Source organism: Sapajus apella, unplaced genomic scaffold, assembly GCF_009761245.1.
Source record: "Sapajus apella isolate SASKATOON/1434 unplaced genomic scaffold, GSC_monkey_1.0 scaffold14, whole genome shotgun sequence".
NCBI lineage: Eukaryota > Metazoa > Chordata > Mammalia > Primates > Cebidae > Sapajus > Sapajus apella.
In genome coordinates, this window is record NW_022436954.1 from 8,371,267 (window position 1) to 8,389,265 (window position 17,999).

A 17,999-nucleotide genomic window follows, 5' to 3' on the forward strand; every position below is an offset into this window, starting at 1 on the left:
AGGCAAGGCCCTACTCAGGAATTGTGGCGGGCGTGAGAACGCCGGGCAAATTGGAGTCAGCCTTTCTTCTGGACACGCCCCCTGACCTGGAAGTAGAAGAGAGTAGGTGGGACTACTGCTAAAAGAAGTCCAGAGGACTTGCAGCAATTCCAGTTCTTTATTCTTCCTAATTCAACATTTATTTGTTGACGTCAGTGCTATAAATTGGGAAGCCGAGGTGAATGAGGTGCGTGCACCTCAACATACAAGCGAGTCTGAGGTGTCCGCATAAACGTCACAGCTGCAAGCCCACTCGGCGCTGCAACCAGTTTCTCGCCCTCTGCAGATGCCCAGGCCCGGAAGTCTCCTGGGCTTCGGTTTACCGGCGGGAGCAAGGAGAGGAAAGGGTCAGATCGGATGGCTTGGTATCTTAAAGGATCGCGCCCATTGCGCCACGCCGCCCAATCAGAAGAAGCGCCGGAAAAATAATCCCGCAGAAACGACCCCGCCTCCCCAGCGGACCAACCCGGGGGGGGAAAAAAAAAAAAAAAAATCCCCTGCGGCTTCGCCAATTGGAAAAATCCAGACGATCATGGATGACCAATCGGAACGGCAAATGACGATTTAAGTTGTCCAATAAGAGAAAAAGGGCGGGGTCAGGGCGTCTGTTGCTGGGTAGAAGTTTGAGGCAGTGAGGAAAAAGGAGGACCGAGGATTACTGTTTCTTGGTTCTGGAGAGCCCTTTTACTTCCTTGCCAGAAAAATAATTGGTAGTAGGCTTACATGTTGCAACACATTCTCTTCAGACTTTTTTCGTTGCTAATGCTGCAAACGTAGACAGTAGGGAAAAGGCTAGCGACCCCTAAGACGCCGCAGCAATTGGAAGTCAGACGGAAGTAAGGGTGGTGGGAGGGGCATGGCATCGGGGAGCTCAGGGCGGCTGCGCAGAACCCGCCAGCTGGAAGTACGGAAAGACCGGCGCGCACACGCTTCCGTGCTACGAGGCACTTGAGCGGCCGCCAGCCTTGCTCGTCTTGGACTCCAACTGCGGCTGCGCGGTAAAAGCTTCGGCGGCGATTGGCCCGGGGGCTCCAAGGGGCGGGAGGAACACCGTCGTCCTCCGCGCGCTCCTGCCCGCGGCTGGGGAACCGAGGGCCTGGAAGGGAAGCGGCTCCCCGCTGCGTTGTTTTGGGCTACGTGAGCCGAAAGGGGGAGGGGAGAGGAAGGAGAACCAAACACTGCGCAGCGAGACCGTGCACGGCCTCCGCTTCTGCGTGCGTGCGCTCGCTTGCGCGGGCTCAGTGCTGGCGCGTGAGGCGGAGGCGGGCGGCGGCGGCGGCGGCGGCGCCTGCGCGGTCGGGCTTGGTCGACGGTTCGCAGGGGAGGAGGCGGCGGGAGGCGGAGGAGGCGGCGGCGGCGATGGAGGTGAAGCGGCTGAAAGTGACCGAGCTGCGGTCGGAGCTGCAGCGGCGGGGCCTGGACTCGCGCGGCCTCAAGGTGGATTTGGCGCAGCGGCTGCAAGAGGCGCTGGACGCCGAGATGCTCGAGGACGAGGCCGGCGGCGGCGGGGCCGGGCCCGGCGGGGCCTGCAAGGCGGAGCCTCGGCCTGTGGCCGTGTCGGGCGGCGGCCCGGGCGGGGACGAGGAGGACGACGAAGAGGAGGAGGAGGAGGACGAGGAGGCGCTGCTTGAGGACGAGGACGAGGAGCCACCCCCTGCTCAGGTCTCGGGTCAGGCCGCGCAGCCGCCACCGGAGCCCCCGGAGGCGGCAGCCATGGAGGCCGCGGCGGAGCCCGATGCTTCCGAGAAGCCGGCGGAGGCTACGGTCGGGTCAGGTGGGGTAAATGGTGGTGAAGAGCAGGGCCCCGGCAAGGGGGAGGAAGACGAACCCGAGGAGCGGAGCGGGGACGAGACGCCGGGATCCGAGGTGCCGGGTGACAAGGCCGCCGAGGAACAGGGTGAGGAGCTGGCAGCCGATCCCGGCTCCAACCTGCGGGCTGCGCCTGTGATCTAGCACCCCGCCCTGCACCGCGGGGTCCGAGTCCTTGTTCTCGCTTGCCTGAAAGTGCAAGATTCCCATCGCTTCCTTTCATTCTCTGTCCACCTTTCTGAGGGGTTAGGCCGCCTCTTGTGGCTCTACTTTTTGCAGGAGGAAGCTTCCTGCCTAACTTGGTTCCTTGGTGATAGTGGATGGCAGTGAGTGATTTTGTGTGCGAGCTGCTTGTGAGCTACCTGTGGAACAGTCTCCCACGGTGCTTGTTATGTTTTTCTTAGCTTGGGGATTACACGGAGAGCTAGGCCCACAGTTAGAGGTTCGGGCCTTTAGGCTATCTGACTGTTTACTTTTTCACTGTAAAAAAATGTTAAACAAAAATCGAAGTTCGTCAGAGTCCGCTCTGTCCAAAGCGTGTTACCAGAGCTTGAGCCACAGAGAATCTGGAAATCTAACCTTACTCCTCTTTGAGCTGTAGGGGACAGCCTCTGGTGTAACAGTGTCGAGCTTAATAGTTAACCAGTGAAGAGAAAATCTTTAGTGCATTTAGAGTTAGTTAACGTTACTTGACTAGGGTTTTTAATTTATTTGGATTATGATTAAATTTTAATTGTCCCACTGAGTCCGTGGATGGGCATGTTTGTGGATTTGCTGAACACCTGGTACTACTAGCCTTTTACATTTCAGGTCTCTGGCTTCCTGAATGGTAATGATTGAGGTGCTTGTGAGTCCATTGAGTAACCTTGTGGAAGAGGTGTGTTGTTGAATCACCCCAGGGAGTTAATGACCTTTCTCCTTTTGAAGTGATTGGTTAGAACTGATCCATAATACTGTGTGTCTGAGTAAGAAGGGTAATTCTTACTATACAGTAGGTTGCCGTAGTTCTTTTGTTAGTCCTTTTTTTAGGCCACTACCAAGAATCGTGGTATAATCGGAACCCATTGTACGGCAATCACATGCAACTTGCAGACTGTTTGTCCTATGTCCTGGAACAAAAATCCCGTTACATAACCTTTGACTTGTGTGTATCCCAAAGAGCAGATAAAAAAAAATATTGAAGGATAGGCTGGTTGCGGTGACTAACGCCAGTAATCCCAGCACTTTGGGAGGCCGAGGTGGGTGGATCACCTGAGGTCAGGGGTTCGAAACCAGCCTGGCCAACATGGTGAAACCCCGTTTCTACTAAAAATACAAAAAACTAGCCGCACGTGATGGTGGACACCTGTAATCCCAGTTACTTGGGAGACTGAGGTGGGAGAATGGCTTTAACCTGGGAGGCAGAGGTTGCAATGATCCGAGATCTCACCACTGCACTCCAGCCTGGGCACAACAGGAGACTCCGCCTTAAAAAAAAAAAAAAAAAAAATTGAAGGATAAAGGACTGCTTTAAAGAAACTATTATTAAAAACCTTCTTAGTGTTGCAAAATACGAAATCTTAGCGAAAAAGTCCAGGTTTTTTCTCTTGATTAGAAGTATAGATTGTTGCTAAATATACAACACCTTTCTGCCCCAAATTATGTGCAGTGTAGATGCAGTATTATTTATGGATCTCTTGTGACTTAGTAGTTTGCTCTTGCAATTTTTGGTAGAAGTTCCTGATAAAAATACAGCTGTGTGTCATGCACTTGGGTCCATTTGCCATATGAATAAAGCCATGGGTGGCTGTGCATTTTAATGCAGGAAAGGGAAATAAAAAAATATCAGGCTTCTCTGAATCATGAAGTTGTAGAAAAGTGTTACAAAATTCGTATTAAGTGCCTACCTTGAATCTAGATCTGACAAGATTCAAAATTAACCTTTGAAGTTTTTTTAGAGACCTAGGGGATATTTTTTTAATGTCATATTGATGGGGAAATCTACAAGTTTGACCTGATTTAAGCAGATAAATTTAGAATGCAAAAATTTTCCAATTTTTATCTACTGCTTGACTGTAATTAGCCCATAATGTCCCTTTTTTAAAAAATAAAATCAGCCAGTGACAGAAAGATGGTCTTTAGAAATCAAATGCTCTGTGAATGTAGTGGGAATAAGCTGGCTATTTTGATCAAACAGATTCTCAGATTCCCCACTAGTGTCTATTAGTTCTGAGCTTATTCTATACTCTAGTATGAAAACTGCTGATTTTCTTTCCCTCCTTTTTGTAGGAGATGACCAAGATAGTGAAAAGTCAAAACCAGCAGGCTCAGATGGTGAGCGGCGGGGGGTAAAGAGACAGCGGGATGAGAAGGATGAACATGGCCGAGCTTACTATGAATTCCGAGAGGAGGCTTACCACAGCCGGTGAGGGAAACAGTCCCTTTCCTGAAAGGGAGTGTCTGCTCTGATTTTGGTATACCTGGTATTGACTGGAGAGACTGGAAGGAGGGTGGATTCAAAATGGAATAGGTTTTTATAGGCATGAGTTTTAGATTGCATATACTATGGAAGCTCCTATTACCCTTTCTCATTTGTTGAAAAAGCTGTCTGCTGGGATTTGATATTCACTGATAGTATAAAATGGATGTAATGTCAAACACATACCTCTCAAAGAGAGGGCTTTGTACACATTGTGTTTCTTTTCTGTCTCACATGTGTAGCTCAAAATCTCCACCGCCTCCTGAAGAAGAGGCAAAAGATGAGGAGGAGGATCAAACTCTTGTGAACCTGGACACGTGTATGTATAAGGCAGACAGATTGTGTTTTAACTAATCTCCTATAAGTGATTTTGGAGATTAAAACTTCATAGCCCATAAATTCTATGTGACTTTGTATCCACTTCAACAACTGGCTATACTTGTGCTCTGTTGGTGGCTTAAAAGTATTGGGCATTGGAGTAAACTGATTGCTTCTTTCTTTACAGATACCTCCGATCTGCATTTTCAAGTAAGCAAAGACCGCTATGGAGGGCAGCCACTTTTCTCAGAGAAGTTTCCCACCCTTTGGTCTGGGGCAAGGAGTACTTATGGAGTGACAAAGGGAAAAGTCTGCTTTGAGGCAAAGGTAGCTCACTAAGACCATTTATTTATTCCTAGGTACTTATGGTTCTTAGAGAAAAAAAGTTGTGGGTTTTTTTTTGTTTTTTTATTTTTGAGACAGAGTTTCACCCTTGTTGCCCAGGCTGGAGTGCAATGGTGCAATTTTGGCTCACTGCAATCTGTGCCTCCCAGGTTCAAGTGATTCTCCTACCTCAGCCTCCTAAGTACCTGGGATTACAGTCATGTGCTACCATGCCTGGCTAATTTTGTATTCTTAGTAGAGACGAGCTTTTTCCATGTTGGTCAGGCTGGTCTCGAACTCCTGACCTGATCTCAGGTGATCTGCCCGCCTCGGCCTCCTAAAGTGTTGGGATTACAGGAATGAGCCACCGTGCCCGGCTGAGAAAAAAAAAAAGATTTTTAAAAAAGACCATTCATTTATTCATTAAACTGCTACCTATGTATACTGGACTTTTGTCCATCAGACTTTTATTAATGCAGGTAGGAAAAAGCACTGTGCTTTAACAATTACCTTAGTTTTAGTAACCAAGAAATGAATCCCTATGGCTTTGGTTTAAGTTCAGTGACTGTTACTCTGATGTTGAGTTGTGATAGTTGTTCTTTTCAGTTTGTATAAAAATCTTGTCTTTCTAACTCAGAGTTTGCTACTCAGTTGGTCACAGTATCTAATAGTTCCCTTCTTGACTTGGCCAGGTAACCCAGAATCTCCCAATGAAAGAAGGCTGCACAGAGGTGTCTCTCCTTCGAGTTGGGTGGTCTGTTGATTTTTCTCGTCCACAGCTTGGTAAAGTTATTTTTTAACTTCCTCATTAGTGTTTACTACCATATTGCTTGCTCTATGAAAAGTTGGGATGTAGGGAACTAATTTGTTGACTGTTCCAGGTGAAGATGAATTCTCTTACGGTTTCGATGGACGAGGACTCAAGGCAGAAAATGGACAGTTTGAGGAATTTGGCCAGACTTTTGGGGAGAATGATGTTATTGGCTGCTTTGCTGTAAGTGCTCCTGAAAGCTGTGGGTCATAACAAGGAGTGGATAGAGGGCACCGGGAATTCACTTGTGTTTTCCATCAACTGCTGGCTTTTATGCATTTGATGTATGGCTCAGTTAGTTATGTGGTGCAGCAGTCTGCGTGAAAAAGATTAAATTGTAAGGCTTAATCAACCTCAAGCCTTGTCAGCCAATAAGTGCTCTTGTCCTTTATCATTATAGAATTTTGAGACTGAAGAAGTAGAACTTTCCTTCTCCAAGAATGGAGAAGATCTAGGTGTGGCATTCCAGATCAACAAGGAATCCCTGGGAGACCGGGCCCTTCTACCCCATGTCCTCTGCAAAAATTGTGTTGTAGAATTAAACTTTGGTCAGAAGGAGGAGCCCTTCTTCCCACCACCAGAAGAGTTTGTGTTCATTCATGCTGTGCCTGTTGAGGAGCGTGTGCGTACTGCAGTTCCTCCCAAGACCATAGAGGAATGTGAGGTATACCAAACAGTATGCAAACATTTAGGGTGTGTGCTTTGCAGTGGTGGGTGCATGTGCTTTCCCAGGTCTTAAAGCGTTACCAAACGGGAATGGGGAAGATGTTTTTAAATTGGATTTGATAAACATGATGCTCACTTATTTTTCATTGTACTTCTGGTTTTATTTATTTGCAGGTGATTCTGATGGTGGGACTACCTGGATCCGGAAAGACCCAGTGGGCACTGAAATATGCGAAAGAAAACCCTGAGAAAAGATACAATGTCCTGGGAGCTGAGACTGTGCTCAATCAAATGAGGGTAAGTTGCTGTTGGGGATTCATCAGATACAGTATTTGCTCTTCAGATACCAGGAGATCTTACAACCTATCTTCAATGGAGAGTTAGTCTCAAGTGTCTGAAAACAAGGGTCCCACAAATAGAGAAATGAAATTTTCTCTATATGTGTTTTAGGTGGATTGATTTTGTTTGTTTGTTTTCTCTGCTGTGCTATCAAATTTCTGAAAGCAGTTAGGATCTGAAATACATCCAGGTTAAGACTGGAAATGACTACTGCAGGAAATGGACAACATTCACAGCACTGAAGGATAGGAAGGGAGTGATACAATAAAGTCAGTATTTAAAGAGGTGACGTTTACCAATAACTTGTTATATAACTTGTGTTTTTTTTTGTTTTTTTTTTTTTTCCACTTTCTCTCAAACTAATCAGATGAAGGGGCTTGAAGAGCCAGAGATGGACCCCAAAAGCCGAGACCTTTTAGTTCAGCAAGCCTCCCAGTGCCTTAGTAAGCTGGTCCAGATTGCTTCCCGGACAAAGAGGAACTTTATTCTTGATCAGGTATTAATCTGATAAAATTGCTTAGAGTCAAGGTGGGGTGTGTATATAAAGAGAGACTGGGCTGGGCACAGTGGCTCACATCTGCTAATCCCAGCACTTTGGGAGGCCAAGGTGGGTGGATCACAACAAGGTCAGGAGATCGAGACCAGCCTGGATAACATGGTGAAACCCCATTTCTACTAAAAGTAAAAAAAAAATTTACCAGGTATGGTGGCACGCACCTGTAGTCCCAGCTACTCAGAAGGCTGAGGCGCAGGAGAATCGCTTGAACCTGGGAGGTGGAGGTTGCAGCGAGCCAAGAGATCACACCACTGCACTCCATCCTGGGTGACAGAGTGAGACTCTTTCTCAAAAAAAGAGAGAGAGACTGAATTAAGGAACAGAATCAGCCTACTGATTATGACCATCTGGTTGTGTGTTGTGGTTGCAATGTTTTTTGAACTCAGAGATACCCCTAATTGGTGTTTTTACCTGAGAATATGTGGGCCCCGGCTATAAAACTTGTAATAAAGACAATGGAAAGAGTTGGAGCTTATTTGAATTCCTGGCTCCACCACTTACTAGGTTTGTGATCTTGGATAAGCCCCTTATCCTCTCTGAACCTCAGTTTTCCTGGTGAGCAAAACAGGATACCTGTCACATAATTTGAAAACTTAAAGAAGATGGTGTATGTTGACACCTTATCTCATGTCTGAGTTATCATCAAAGATACTGAATCTTTTTTTTTTTTTTTGAGACGGAGTCTTGCTCAGCCACCCAGGCTGGAGTGCAGCCGCGTGATCTTGGCTCAGTGCAACCACTGTCTCCCAGGTTCAAGCAATTCTCCCATCTCAGCCTCCAAAGTAGCTGGGATTACAGGCACCCACCATCATGCCCGGCTAATTTTTGTTTTTGTAGAGACGGGGTTTCACCATGTTGGCCAGGCTGGTCTTGAATTTCTGACCTCAGGTGATTCACCTGCCTCCCAAAGTGCTAGGATTATAGGTGTGAGCCACTGCACCTGGCCGATATTGAGTCTTTTGGTTATATTTGAGTGATAATTTTTCTCCCTAAACATCAGTTAATACTCCTGTTTCTAGTGTAATGTGTACAATTCTGGCCAACGGCGGAAGCTATTGCTGTTCAAGACCTTCTCTCGGAAAGTGGTGGTGGTTGTTCCTAATGAGGAAGATTGGAAGAAGAGGCTGGAGTTGAGAAAGGAAGTAGAGGGAGATGATGTGCCTGAATCTATAATGCTGGAGATGAAAGGTGGGTGTCTTAGTCCCTCCATTTTCTGCTGCTATAACAGAATACGATAGACTTCATAACTTATTAATAATAGAGGTTTATTTCTCTCGTGGTTCTAAAGGCTGAGAAGTCTAAGAGCACAGCACTGGCATCTGGTGAGGTCCTTCTTGCTGCATTATTCCATGGCAGGAGGGCAAAAGGCAAGAGAGCACATGTGAGGGAACTTGTTTTTATTACAAAGCCACTCTTACAAAATAGGCATTAATCTGTTCATGAGGATGGAGCCCCCATGACAAATCATATTAAAAGTCTCATCCTCTCAACACTTATGCTTTGAGAGGACATAATTCAAACCATAGAAGTGGGCTAAAATTGTACAAGTTAGAGATGTTATCTCTGGTCAGTGTACACCTTATTGGAGCCTCTTAGCACTTGGAGTGACACTCTACATCTAAAATGTAAATCCGGCCGGGCGCGGTGGCTCAAGCCTGTAATCCCAGCACTTTGGGAGGCCAAGGCAGGTGGATCACAAGGTCAAGAGATCGAGACCATCCTGGTCAACACGGTGAAACCCCGTCTCTACTAAAAATACAAAACATTAGCTGGGCATGGTGGCGCGTGCCTGTAATCGCAGCTACTCAGGAGGCTGAGGCAGGAGAATTGCCTGAACCCAGGAGGCGGAGGTTGCGGTGAGCTGAGATGGTGCCATTGCACTCCAGCCTGGGTAACAAGAGTGAAACTCTGTCTCAAAAATATATATATATAAATCTGAAGAGGAACTTAATGGTTGTGAGCACTTGAAGATGAATGAGCAAAGAGAAGCAATAACCCTTGACTCATTGTTTTTTTTTGTTTGTTTTGGTTTTTTGTTTTGTTTGGTTTTGTTTTGAGACAGAGTCTCACCTTGTTGCCCTGCCCGGAGTGCAGTGGTGTGATCTTGGGTCATTGCAATCTCCACTTCCTAGATTCAAACAGTCCTCTCCCCTCCAGTTCCCATAACTGAGATTACAAGCATGTGCCAATGCCTAGCTAAATTGTGTGTTTTTAGTAGAGGTGGGGTTTCACCATGTTGCCCAGGCTGGTCTTGAACCCCTGACTTCAGGTGATCTGCCCTCCTCGATCTCCCAGAGTGCTGAGATAACAGGTGTGAGCCCGTGCCCAGCTGCCTTGACTCATTTTGGAAAAGTTACAGAGAGGGAAATAGTGATATAAACTATAGGATAATTTAAACTCAAGGGAGAGGTTTCCTTCAGTCAGTTATTCAATAAGTAAATATTTCTGGCACATCTACTACTTGTGTAACACTGTCCTAGACGTAGGAAAATAGTATAGCAAATGAAGCTCAGCCGGGCACAGTGGCTCACATCTGTGATCCCAGCACTTTGGGAGGCTGAGGTGGGCAGATTACCTGAGGTTGGGAGTTTGAGACCAGCCTGGGCAACAAGGTGAAAGCCCATTTCTACTAAAAATATAAAACCTATCCAGGCACTGTGGTGCACGCTTGTAATCCCAGCGACTTGGGAGGCTGAGGCTGGAGAATCGCTTGAAACCAGGAGGCGAAGGTTGCAGTGAGCTGAGATTGCAACACTGCACTCCAGCCTGGGTGACAAAGTGAGACAATGTCTCAGGGAAAAAAAAAAAAAGAAATGAAGCTCAGCTTACTGGAATTTATATTCCATGAAAGCAGGGAGAGTTTTTTTTTTTTTTGAGGTGGAGTTTTGCTCTCATCTCCCAGGCTGGAGTGCAATGGTGTAATCTTGGCTCACTGCAGCCTCCGCCTCCCAGGTTCAAGCGATTCTCCTGTCTCAGTCTCCTGAGTAGCCGAGATTACAGGTGGCCACCACCATGCCCAGCTAATTTGTGTATTTTTAGTACAGATGGGGTTTCATCAGGTTGGCCAGGCTGGTCTCGAACTCCCAATCTCAGGTGATCTGCCCACCTCAGCCTCCCAAAGTGGTGGGATTACAGGCGTGAGCCACCATGCCTGGCCCTGCCATATTTTCATTCAAACCATAATAATCTCCTTGCAGCTGAGCATGGTGGCTCACACCTGTAATCCCAGCACTTTGGAAGGCTGAGGCGAGTGGATCATCTGAGGTCAGGAGTTTGAGACCAGCCTAACCAACATGGAGAAACCCTGCCCCTACTTTGAAAAAAAAAAAAAAAAAAAAAAAATTAGCCTGGCATGGTGGCGCATGCCTGTAATCCCAGTTACTCGGGAGGCTGAGGCAGGAGAATCCCTTGAACCCTGAAGCTGAAGTTTGCAGTGAGCTGAGATCATGCCACTTAACTTGAGCTTGGGTGACAGAGCAAGACTCTGTCTTCCAAAAAAAAAGATAAAATATGGCAGTTTGAATGAATGATCTCATTGGTATAACTTGATTTCCGGTATCACATTATGTTTGTGTTTTGTTTGTTAATTTGGCTAAAATTCGTAATGAAATATATAAGCCAGAGACAAGGTTTATACAAGAAAGAAATATTAATAACAAATGTTAATATTAACTATTAATATTTTGATCGATTCTCCTTTCTACTCTTCCCTTAAAAATGTGATTTTTCTCCTTGCTGCCTTTAGTTCCTGACATCCCCCCTGCTTTATCAACTACTCGTTCTTCCAATTCTGATAATTCCCAGGCATGGGAACTGATTTGCTAATGTATGAGGCAGATCCTCAGAGTTTACTCAGAATGAACTATGCTAGTCCATAACTCTTACTTAGGCATTCAGAGAAATATAGGTCAGTTTTATAAAACTGAGGGCCAACTGGATTCATGTAAAAACGATGAAAGCCCCATTGAACTGAATTTCCCCTGGGACTCAGCTTCTGAACTTCACATCCAGAGACTGGCAGATGTGGTGTTGGCCTATCATGGACAGGTGGTAAATGAGAGCCCTTGTGCTCTCATTTTCTCCTTGTATAGATAAGGAGATGCCTTTATGCTTGGATCAGTTTCTCATTGAGTCTGTGTTCTGTCACTGAAGCTGGAGTGCAGTGGCACGATCTCGGCTCATTGCAACCTCAGTCTCCCGAGTAGCTGGGATTACAGGCTCCTGCCACCACGCCCCGCTAATCTTTGTATTTTTAATAGAGCCGGGGTTTCATCATGTTGGCCAGGCTGGTCTCGAACTCCTGACCTCAAGCAATCTGCTTGCCTCAGCCTTTCAGAGTGCTGGGATTATAGGTGTGAACAATCTGCCTGCACCTGGCTATCATTGAGTCTCTTTTTTTTTTTTTTTTTTGAGACGGGGTTTTGCTCTTGTTACCCAGGCTGGAGTGCAATGGCGCGATCTCGGCTCACCGCAACCTCCGCCTCCTGGGTTCAGGCAATTCTCCTGCCTCAGCCTCCTAAGTAGCTGGGATTACAGGCACACGCCACCATGCCCAGCTGAATTTTTGTATTTGTAGTAGAGACGGGGTTTCACCATGTTGACCAGGATGGTCTCGATCTCTTGACCTCGTGATCCACCCGCCTCGGCCTCCCAAAGTGCTGGGATTACAGGCTTGAGCCACCGCGCCCGGCCTCATCGAGTCTCTTTAAAATGTCATTTCTTAGCACCTTACCTGACTAACACCAAAACTTTCTCAGTTACTTTTAGCCTCTGATTACCGGCTTCTGTCCTGATAAGAAACTTTAACCCAGTTCACTCCTAATTTGTTATAGATGACTTGAAAACTTGTAAATCTGCAGTTTGCAGATAGCCCTTTGCCTGGGTCTGTTACAGTTTAGGGAAAACTTAGGGTAGAAAAAGTTAATGTCATTATTTAGATACGAGTGGGTATGAACCTAGCACATGTTTGTGCAGTAATAGGTGAGTTATAGAAAGTCATATGCTTCTTGTAGTAGTTTTCGTAATGAGTTCTTACTCATCTATGCACTTTTCAGGCCCACAAGCTTCTCTCTTACTCTTATAGCCAACTTCTCTCTGCCTGAAAAATGCGACTATATGGATGAAGTGACATATGGGGAGCTGGAGAAGGAGGAAGCTCAGCCCATTGTCACTAAGTACAAGGAGGAGGCAAGGAAGCTACTGCCCCCCTCCGAGAAGCGGACAAACCGCCGGAACAACCGAAACAAGCGTAACCGGCAGAACCGAAGTCGAGGCCAAGGCTATGGTGAGTCCTGGGGACTTGCCAGCCCCCTGTCTCAGTCCATTCTTTGTGCTTAGTACAGCAAGATGTGCAAGGGAAGGCCAAGGAAACCAAGTCAGGCCATTAACAGGAAGTGCCTTCTTCATGGAGCTTATTTCTTCCTATGTTCTTTATCCCCACATTTTTCTTGTGCTTTTTCCTTAATTCTTCAACGACAAAAATCCTCTTGTTAAAAAAAAGGGTTACTTTTCGCCAGAAGTATTTGTTTCTCTGAAAAGCAATGTTTGGGCTTTCTTATCTGTCTAGTTTTCATTTTAACATATGGGTTCCCGGTGTCACTGTTCCCGTCTATCTGAAGGATTTATGCAGTGAAATCAGAGTCTCATCTTCAGTTTTCTTGCTGCTCTGTCATTTCAGTCAGCCTAACTGTATAGACCAGAAAGTGAATGCTTTATTCAGTATTTTTTTGGGGAGCTGGGGAGGTTACCGAGCAAGTTAGGCTATTAGTAGAATTAATTTTCCCCCGAATGTCTAGTTTGTCAGTTAAAACTCCAGTGTGCCTTCACTGTTCTTTAAAAATGTGTGTGTATGTGTGTGTGTAACTGTTAAGTCAGCAGAATTTTCAAGTGCCTGGTATGTGCTAGGTACTGGAAATGTGACAGTTCCTGCCCTTGAGGAGCTGATTACAGAGACTTTGTTTCTTTTGTATAAACTGATAGGTGTGGGTTATATGATATCTGAAATCCCTTCCAGGGCTGAAAGTCTGTGAGTCTATGAATGGCAGTTTTTCCTTATGTTCTAACTCTGCCATGTATCCTTTTGCCATCTTAAATGTTTTGCAGGAATTTGGGAGCTTCAAAAGCAAGGTGGCTTGGTTTTCTTGTGTCTCTATTCCTCTGCCTTCCCCACTCATACTTTTTAAAAGCTCCTGGCTGGTGCTTTAACGTGTGAGCCTGGCCAAAGCAGGCCTCATATTCCCCCAGAATTGCCTTTGGCTCCGACTTTTTGATTTCCACCCAGATGTGGAGCCAGGACCCCGTGCCAGCTGTCTGAGCGCGCTCTCCATTTCTCTTCCAGTGGGCGGGCAGCGCCGAGGCTACGACAACCGGGCCTACGGGCAGCAGTACTGGGGGCAGCCTGGAAACAGAGGGGTGAGTGCAGCTCTCCTTCTGCTCCTCACTCCTGGGCTGTGAGAGCCATTCCTATTGGCTTGGGGGAGCAGAGCGGTTTGGGCTGTTTTCTTAGGGCTTAGGGTTTTGCCCATTTAATATGTTCTGGAAGATTTACTCTGGGAAAATTAAACCTCTTTATAATATCAAGCTAAGATGTGTCCTATTTAAAAGGGGGTAGCAGTGGGTCGTGCTGCTGAAAACTCATAAATCTTCACTCCTTTTTTTCCTTTCTCAGGGTTACCGTAATTTCTATGATCGATACAGGGGAGACTATGATCGATTTTATGGGCGAGATTATGAGTACAACAGATACAGAGACTATTACAGACAATACAATCGGGATGTGAGTATCTTCTTGGGATAGACACAGGGTGAAGGGGGGCAGGAGCAGAAGGATGAATGTTGTGCCTCTTCATCCTCAGCCAGCTCTGGCTCCGAGTGATGGGGTTTCCCCTCTCTTCTAGTGGCAGAGTTACTACTACCACCACCCCCAGGACAGAGACCGATACTACAGGAACTACTACGGTTACCAAGGGTATCGGTGAAGCCCCTGCCATGGTCACCTGTCAGCCATGAAGCTGAATCTCTGGGGGTGCCAGGCACCCCCCCCCCCAAAACACAACCAAGGAAAACAGGGGCTGTCGGGGTGGGGCTGAGCTGCCGGGGAGGGGTGGTGGGGGGGAGGGTGCTCAAGCAGGGGTGGGGGAGGGGGGAGGTGGAAACAAACAACAAAACTGTACATTTTTTTTAAAGTTTGTTGAAAAGAATATTGTCTTATTCTATAAAACATTTCAAACCTAGTTAGAGATTTGTAATCAAAAAACATTTGCGCAGAAAGCAACACTTAGGGCTGCCTGTTCTATACCCTGCAGTCAGACAGGAAGAGAACTGAAAATGGCGCCCTTCTGACACTCTGAGGCAGCTGGACTGGCAGCCAAGTAAAGGAGAGCGATGAGATGGTATGGGGAGGGTGGGGAGTCAGCACGAGAGTGCTCTCCACAGCAGGTCGGAGCAGGCAGGAGTGGGGACAGAGGGAGAGCTTGTGACGGGGGCAGTGAAAATAAACGATTGGCTCTTATCAATCACTTGCACCAACTAACCGTTTGTATTTTCTTTACCGACCTTTCCCTTTTGGGATATCTGGTCTGGTGGGCTGGGAGGCTTACAGTGTCCCAACTCTCCATTTTCCTGTGCCTTTGTTCTGTTTGGCTGAGGCATGGAGACTGCCAGTGGGTGGTTCTGTTATACAGGATTCCCAGGCCAAGAAAGCCTGAGGACTGTCCTTGATTGCAGAGCAGAATAGCCTGCCCCTCTACAGACCCATAGATTAATTCCCATAAAAGCTTGGGGAGAATGGGATTACAGCCCTCAGCCTGAAGATTGTGATTTGCCAGTCTCTAGTCTCTGTCTTCCAAAGTTGAGAGAGGGAGGAGGTTTCTGAAATCATCCCTGTTAGAGTGTCTGTCCTCTTACAGTGTGAGAGAAGTTCGTTTCTCAGGGTTTCAGCTCACACGGAAACACAGCAGGATTCTTTTCACTGCAACGGGATATGTATATAGGTGAATCCTGTGGTGTGGGCTCCCAGGCCCAGGTGCTGAGAATAGTAACTAGCAACTATTTTCTACAGTGTGGAGGGCTCCTGCCCTGCTGTTTTTTTTGATACACAGGTTGAGGGTGAATAGAAGAGGGGAGGGTGGGGGGTGGGTGGCGGCTCAGTGGGGCTGCTGAACCTTGGGAAGAGTGAGTGTGAAGGTGTGTAAATGTGCGTATGAAAGGGAACACCCCTTCCTGACTTCTAGAAACAAGATTCCTTTTGGGGTGCTTTCCCTGTATGTCCCCAGAGAGGCCTCTAGCCAAGAGACTTCAGTTGGTATAGTTTTGTTTGTGACTTTACCAATACCCTCCCAGTTCTTGATAGACAGCTTTAGGTTGCTGGGTTCAAGAATATGGGTGGGATATGGAATGCTTTCAATGTGTAGCCTCAGTTTTCATTCATCCTCCTGTTCAGCACTGTGTCAGCCAAGAGCTTACTCAGCAGACACCACATATAGCAGTACTTTCTAGTGAGAGAAAATCTGGGTTGTGCTACTAGAAAACGTTTCACTTCCATTTCCTCACCTGGGCAGTTCTCTGTTTAAAATTTTGTGCTGATTTGGTCTTCCTCTCCTCCTCTCACTGTTACTGCCATACAGCCCTTGTTCAGGTGTGCAGACCCTTATTCTGGCCATCTAGTGTCCCTGTCTGTCATGACACACCCTTCTGCCCAATTACCTCTGACCCCAAGGCAGGAACAGGGGGCTGGTAGGAGATAAGTTTGCTTACTCATAATCATGTCCTTTCTCTTGGCATCTGCTTCCCTGAGGTGCCCTCAAATGAGTTTGTGTGTGGCAGTGGGTGGAATGATTGCATGAAATTTTCTGTAACACATTAACTTTGTACTATTATTATTATTATTATTAAGGGAGTTTGAGAAAGCTTTGCTTATAATGTCAAGGCAAGGAGGTAAAAACTGGAGCCCAAAGTAGTTCCCTTAGGGCAAGATTATGTTATATTAGAAATCAGAATTTCCTGAGGCAGTGGCTGCCACCCCTTTTCAAATGTTTAGTCCTGCAAACAGCATCTTTCTTGTAGTGACATGGACAGGGATGCTAGGGCCCTCAGGGGCAAGGGGACTAAATTGAATCAGGTTGGGTTTATTTTCCAACAGGGGTTCAGGGAGATAACTCGCTGTTGATATCTGACACTAGAAAGTCATCTTTTTTACAAAGCTGTTTTTCTAGGTGGGTGAAAAGTGAAACTGCCACATCCTTGTTGGTTTAGTCCAAGAGATCACTTGCAACAACAGTAGATGTCTGGATTTTGTTTCTGTCTTTTTATTATGAAAAAAACTATGTTAAGGGGGAAAATGTGGATTATGGCAACCAGAGGAATCCCTAATCTTGTTTTCCTTAGAAGACTTGTTTAGTGTTTTATCAGACGTCTGTTGTAGCTGTAGATGGAAAAACTTGTGAGAAAAACAAACACCACATGGAGCCTGTAAATGTTTTTGCACAACCTGTAAAGCATTCTTGGAAGTGGCCAGTAAAAAAGGGTTTTACCATTTTAAAAAAATGTAACTGTGTCATTGTTTACATCTGTAACTTTTTCCTCCCCTGTTCTCATTACACCGTTCTGGTGAAAATGTAGGCAAAGCAGCTTCCAGTTTTAGAATAAATAACCATTTGGATTGAATTCACCCTATCTCCTGTGGCTGCACTGACTGGGGTAGAGGGTGTCATTGGGTTATTTATTCATTTTTTTAATGCTTCTTTCTCAAGTTACATGGGTTCCAACCAAGGAGGGCTCTCTTCTTGCATGGTGGCTGCCATTCCCTCCGTATTCTGCCATGCCTTCACTTGGGAGCCAGCCATGCAGTCAGTTGATGTGGGTGGGTGGTTATTAGTCTGTTTAGTGCTTGCTTAGGCCAAGAGTCAAGACATTAAAGTGCAAGAAAATAAATTATAACTCATGACCTCTGTATTTGGCCTATGCAAAAACCAGTTGGATGCTGGAAGTTAAATGTCAAGTTCTATTTGTGGAGCCAAATAATCATATTCATGAGTAATTACTGCTAGGGGAAAAGCCCTCATTCAACAGAAGTTTGATAGGGGTTGTTTTCTAGTGAATTTGGAGAATGAGAAGGTAACTTAAATTTACAACATCTCGCTCTGTTGCCCAGGCTGTAGTGCAGTGGCAGGATCTCAGCTCACCGCAACCTCCGCCTCCTGGGTTCAAGCAGTTCTTCTGCGTCAGCCTCCTGAGTAGCTGGGACTACAGGTGCGCACCACCACGCCTGGCTAATTTTTTTTTTTTTTTTTTTTTTTTTTTTTGGTAGAGACAGGGTTTCACCTTATTGGCCAAGCTGATCTCGAACTCCTGACCTCGTGATCCGCCCACCTCAGCCTCCCAAAGTGTTGGGATTACAGGCATGAGCCACCGTGCCCAGCCACCATTACATTATTAACAATGAACTAATCCTAAGGGCAGTTTCTAACATGGTCAGGGTCTTAAAGCTGAGATATCACAGGCTCATGACATCCAGTGTTCTGAAGAGGTAGTAGTATGGATGTAGATACTATTCTAATTCCTACCCTCTCTCTATGTGACACAGCTTCAGATACCCAGGTTTACAGCCTTGTACCCTGAAGGCCACCCTCGATTTTGGTAGCCACCTATTCTCTTGGACATTTAAATGTGATGATAGAGCT

The 17,999-nt window shown here is 46.3% G+C and overlaps 1 protein-coding gene across 3 annotated transcripts; it reads left to right on the plus strand.

Moving 5' to 3' along the window:
- Positions 1 to 1,078: 1,078 nt before the first annotated feature.
- HNRNPUL2 (heterogeneous nuclear ribonucleoprotein U like 2) lies at positions 1,079 to 16,987 on the plus strand. 3 transcript variants are annotated; one of them, XM_032283079.1, is made up of 14 exons: positions 1,082 to 1,936; positions 4,117 to 4,252; positions 4,549 to 4,625; positions 4,812 to 4,951; positions 5,641 to 5,731; positions 5,830 to 5,942; positions 6,160 to 6,423; positions 6,600 to 6,722; positions 7,132 to 7,260; positions 8,340 to 8,508; positions 12,404 to 12,604; positions 13,658 to 13,731; positions 13,988 to 14,095; positions 14,217 to 16,987. In XM_032283079.1, exons 1-14 carry the CDS (start codon positions 1,399 to 1,401, stop codon positions 14,295 to 14,297), a joined length of 2,244 nt encoding a protein of 747 aa, XP_032138970.1. In that variant the 5' UTR covers positions 1,082 to 1,398; the 3' UTR covers positions 14,298 to 16,987. The 3 variants fall into 3 exon arrangements, with proteins under 3 accessions (XP_032138972.1, XP_032138971.1, XP_032138970.1); XM_032283080.1 differs by lacking the exon at positions 7,132 to 7,260 and having other exon boundaries at positions 1,080 to 1,936; XM_032283081.1 differs by lacking the exons at positions 13,658 to 13,731; positions 14,217 to 16,987 and having other exon boundaries at positions 1,079 to 1,936; positions 13,988 to 14,083.
- Positions 16,988 to 17,999: the final 1,012 nt, after the last annotated feature.

Coding starts and splice junctions, on each gene's coding strand:
- HNRNPUL2 (XM_032283079.1), top strand. CDS start 1,399: ATGGAGGTGAAGCGGCTGAAAGTGACCGAGCTGCGGTCGGAGCTGCAG. Junction 8,509..12,403: donor TATAATGCTGGAGATGAAAG/GTGGGTGTCTTA, acceptor TTACTCTTATAG/CCAACTTCTCTCTGCCTGAA. Junction 14,096..14,216: donor ACAGACAATACAATCGGGAT/GTGAGTATCTTC, acceptor CCTCTCTTCTAG/TGGCAGAGTTACTACTACCA.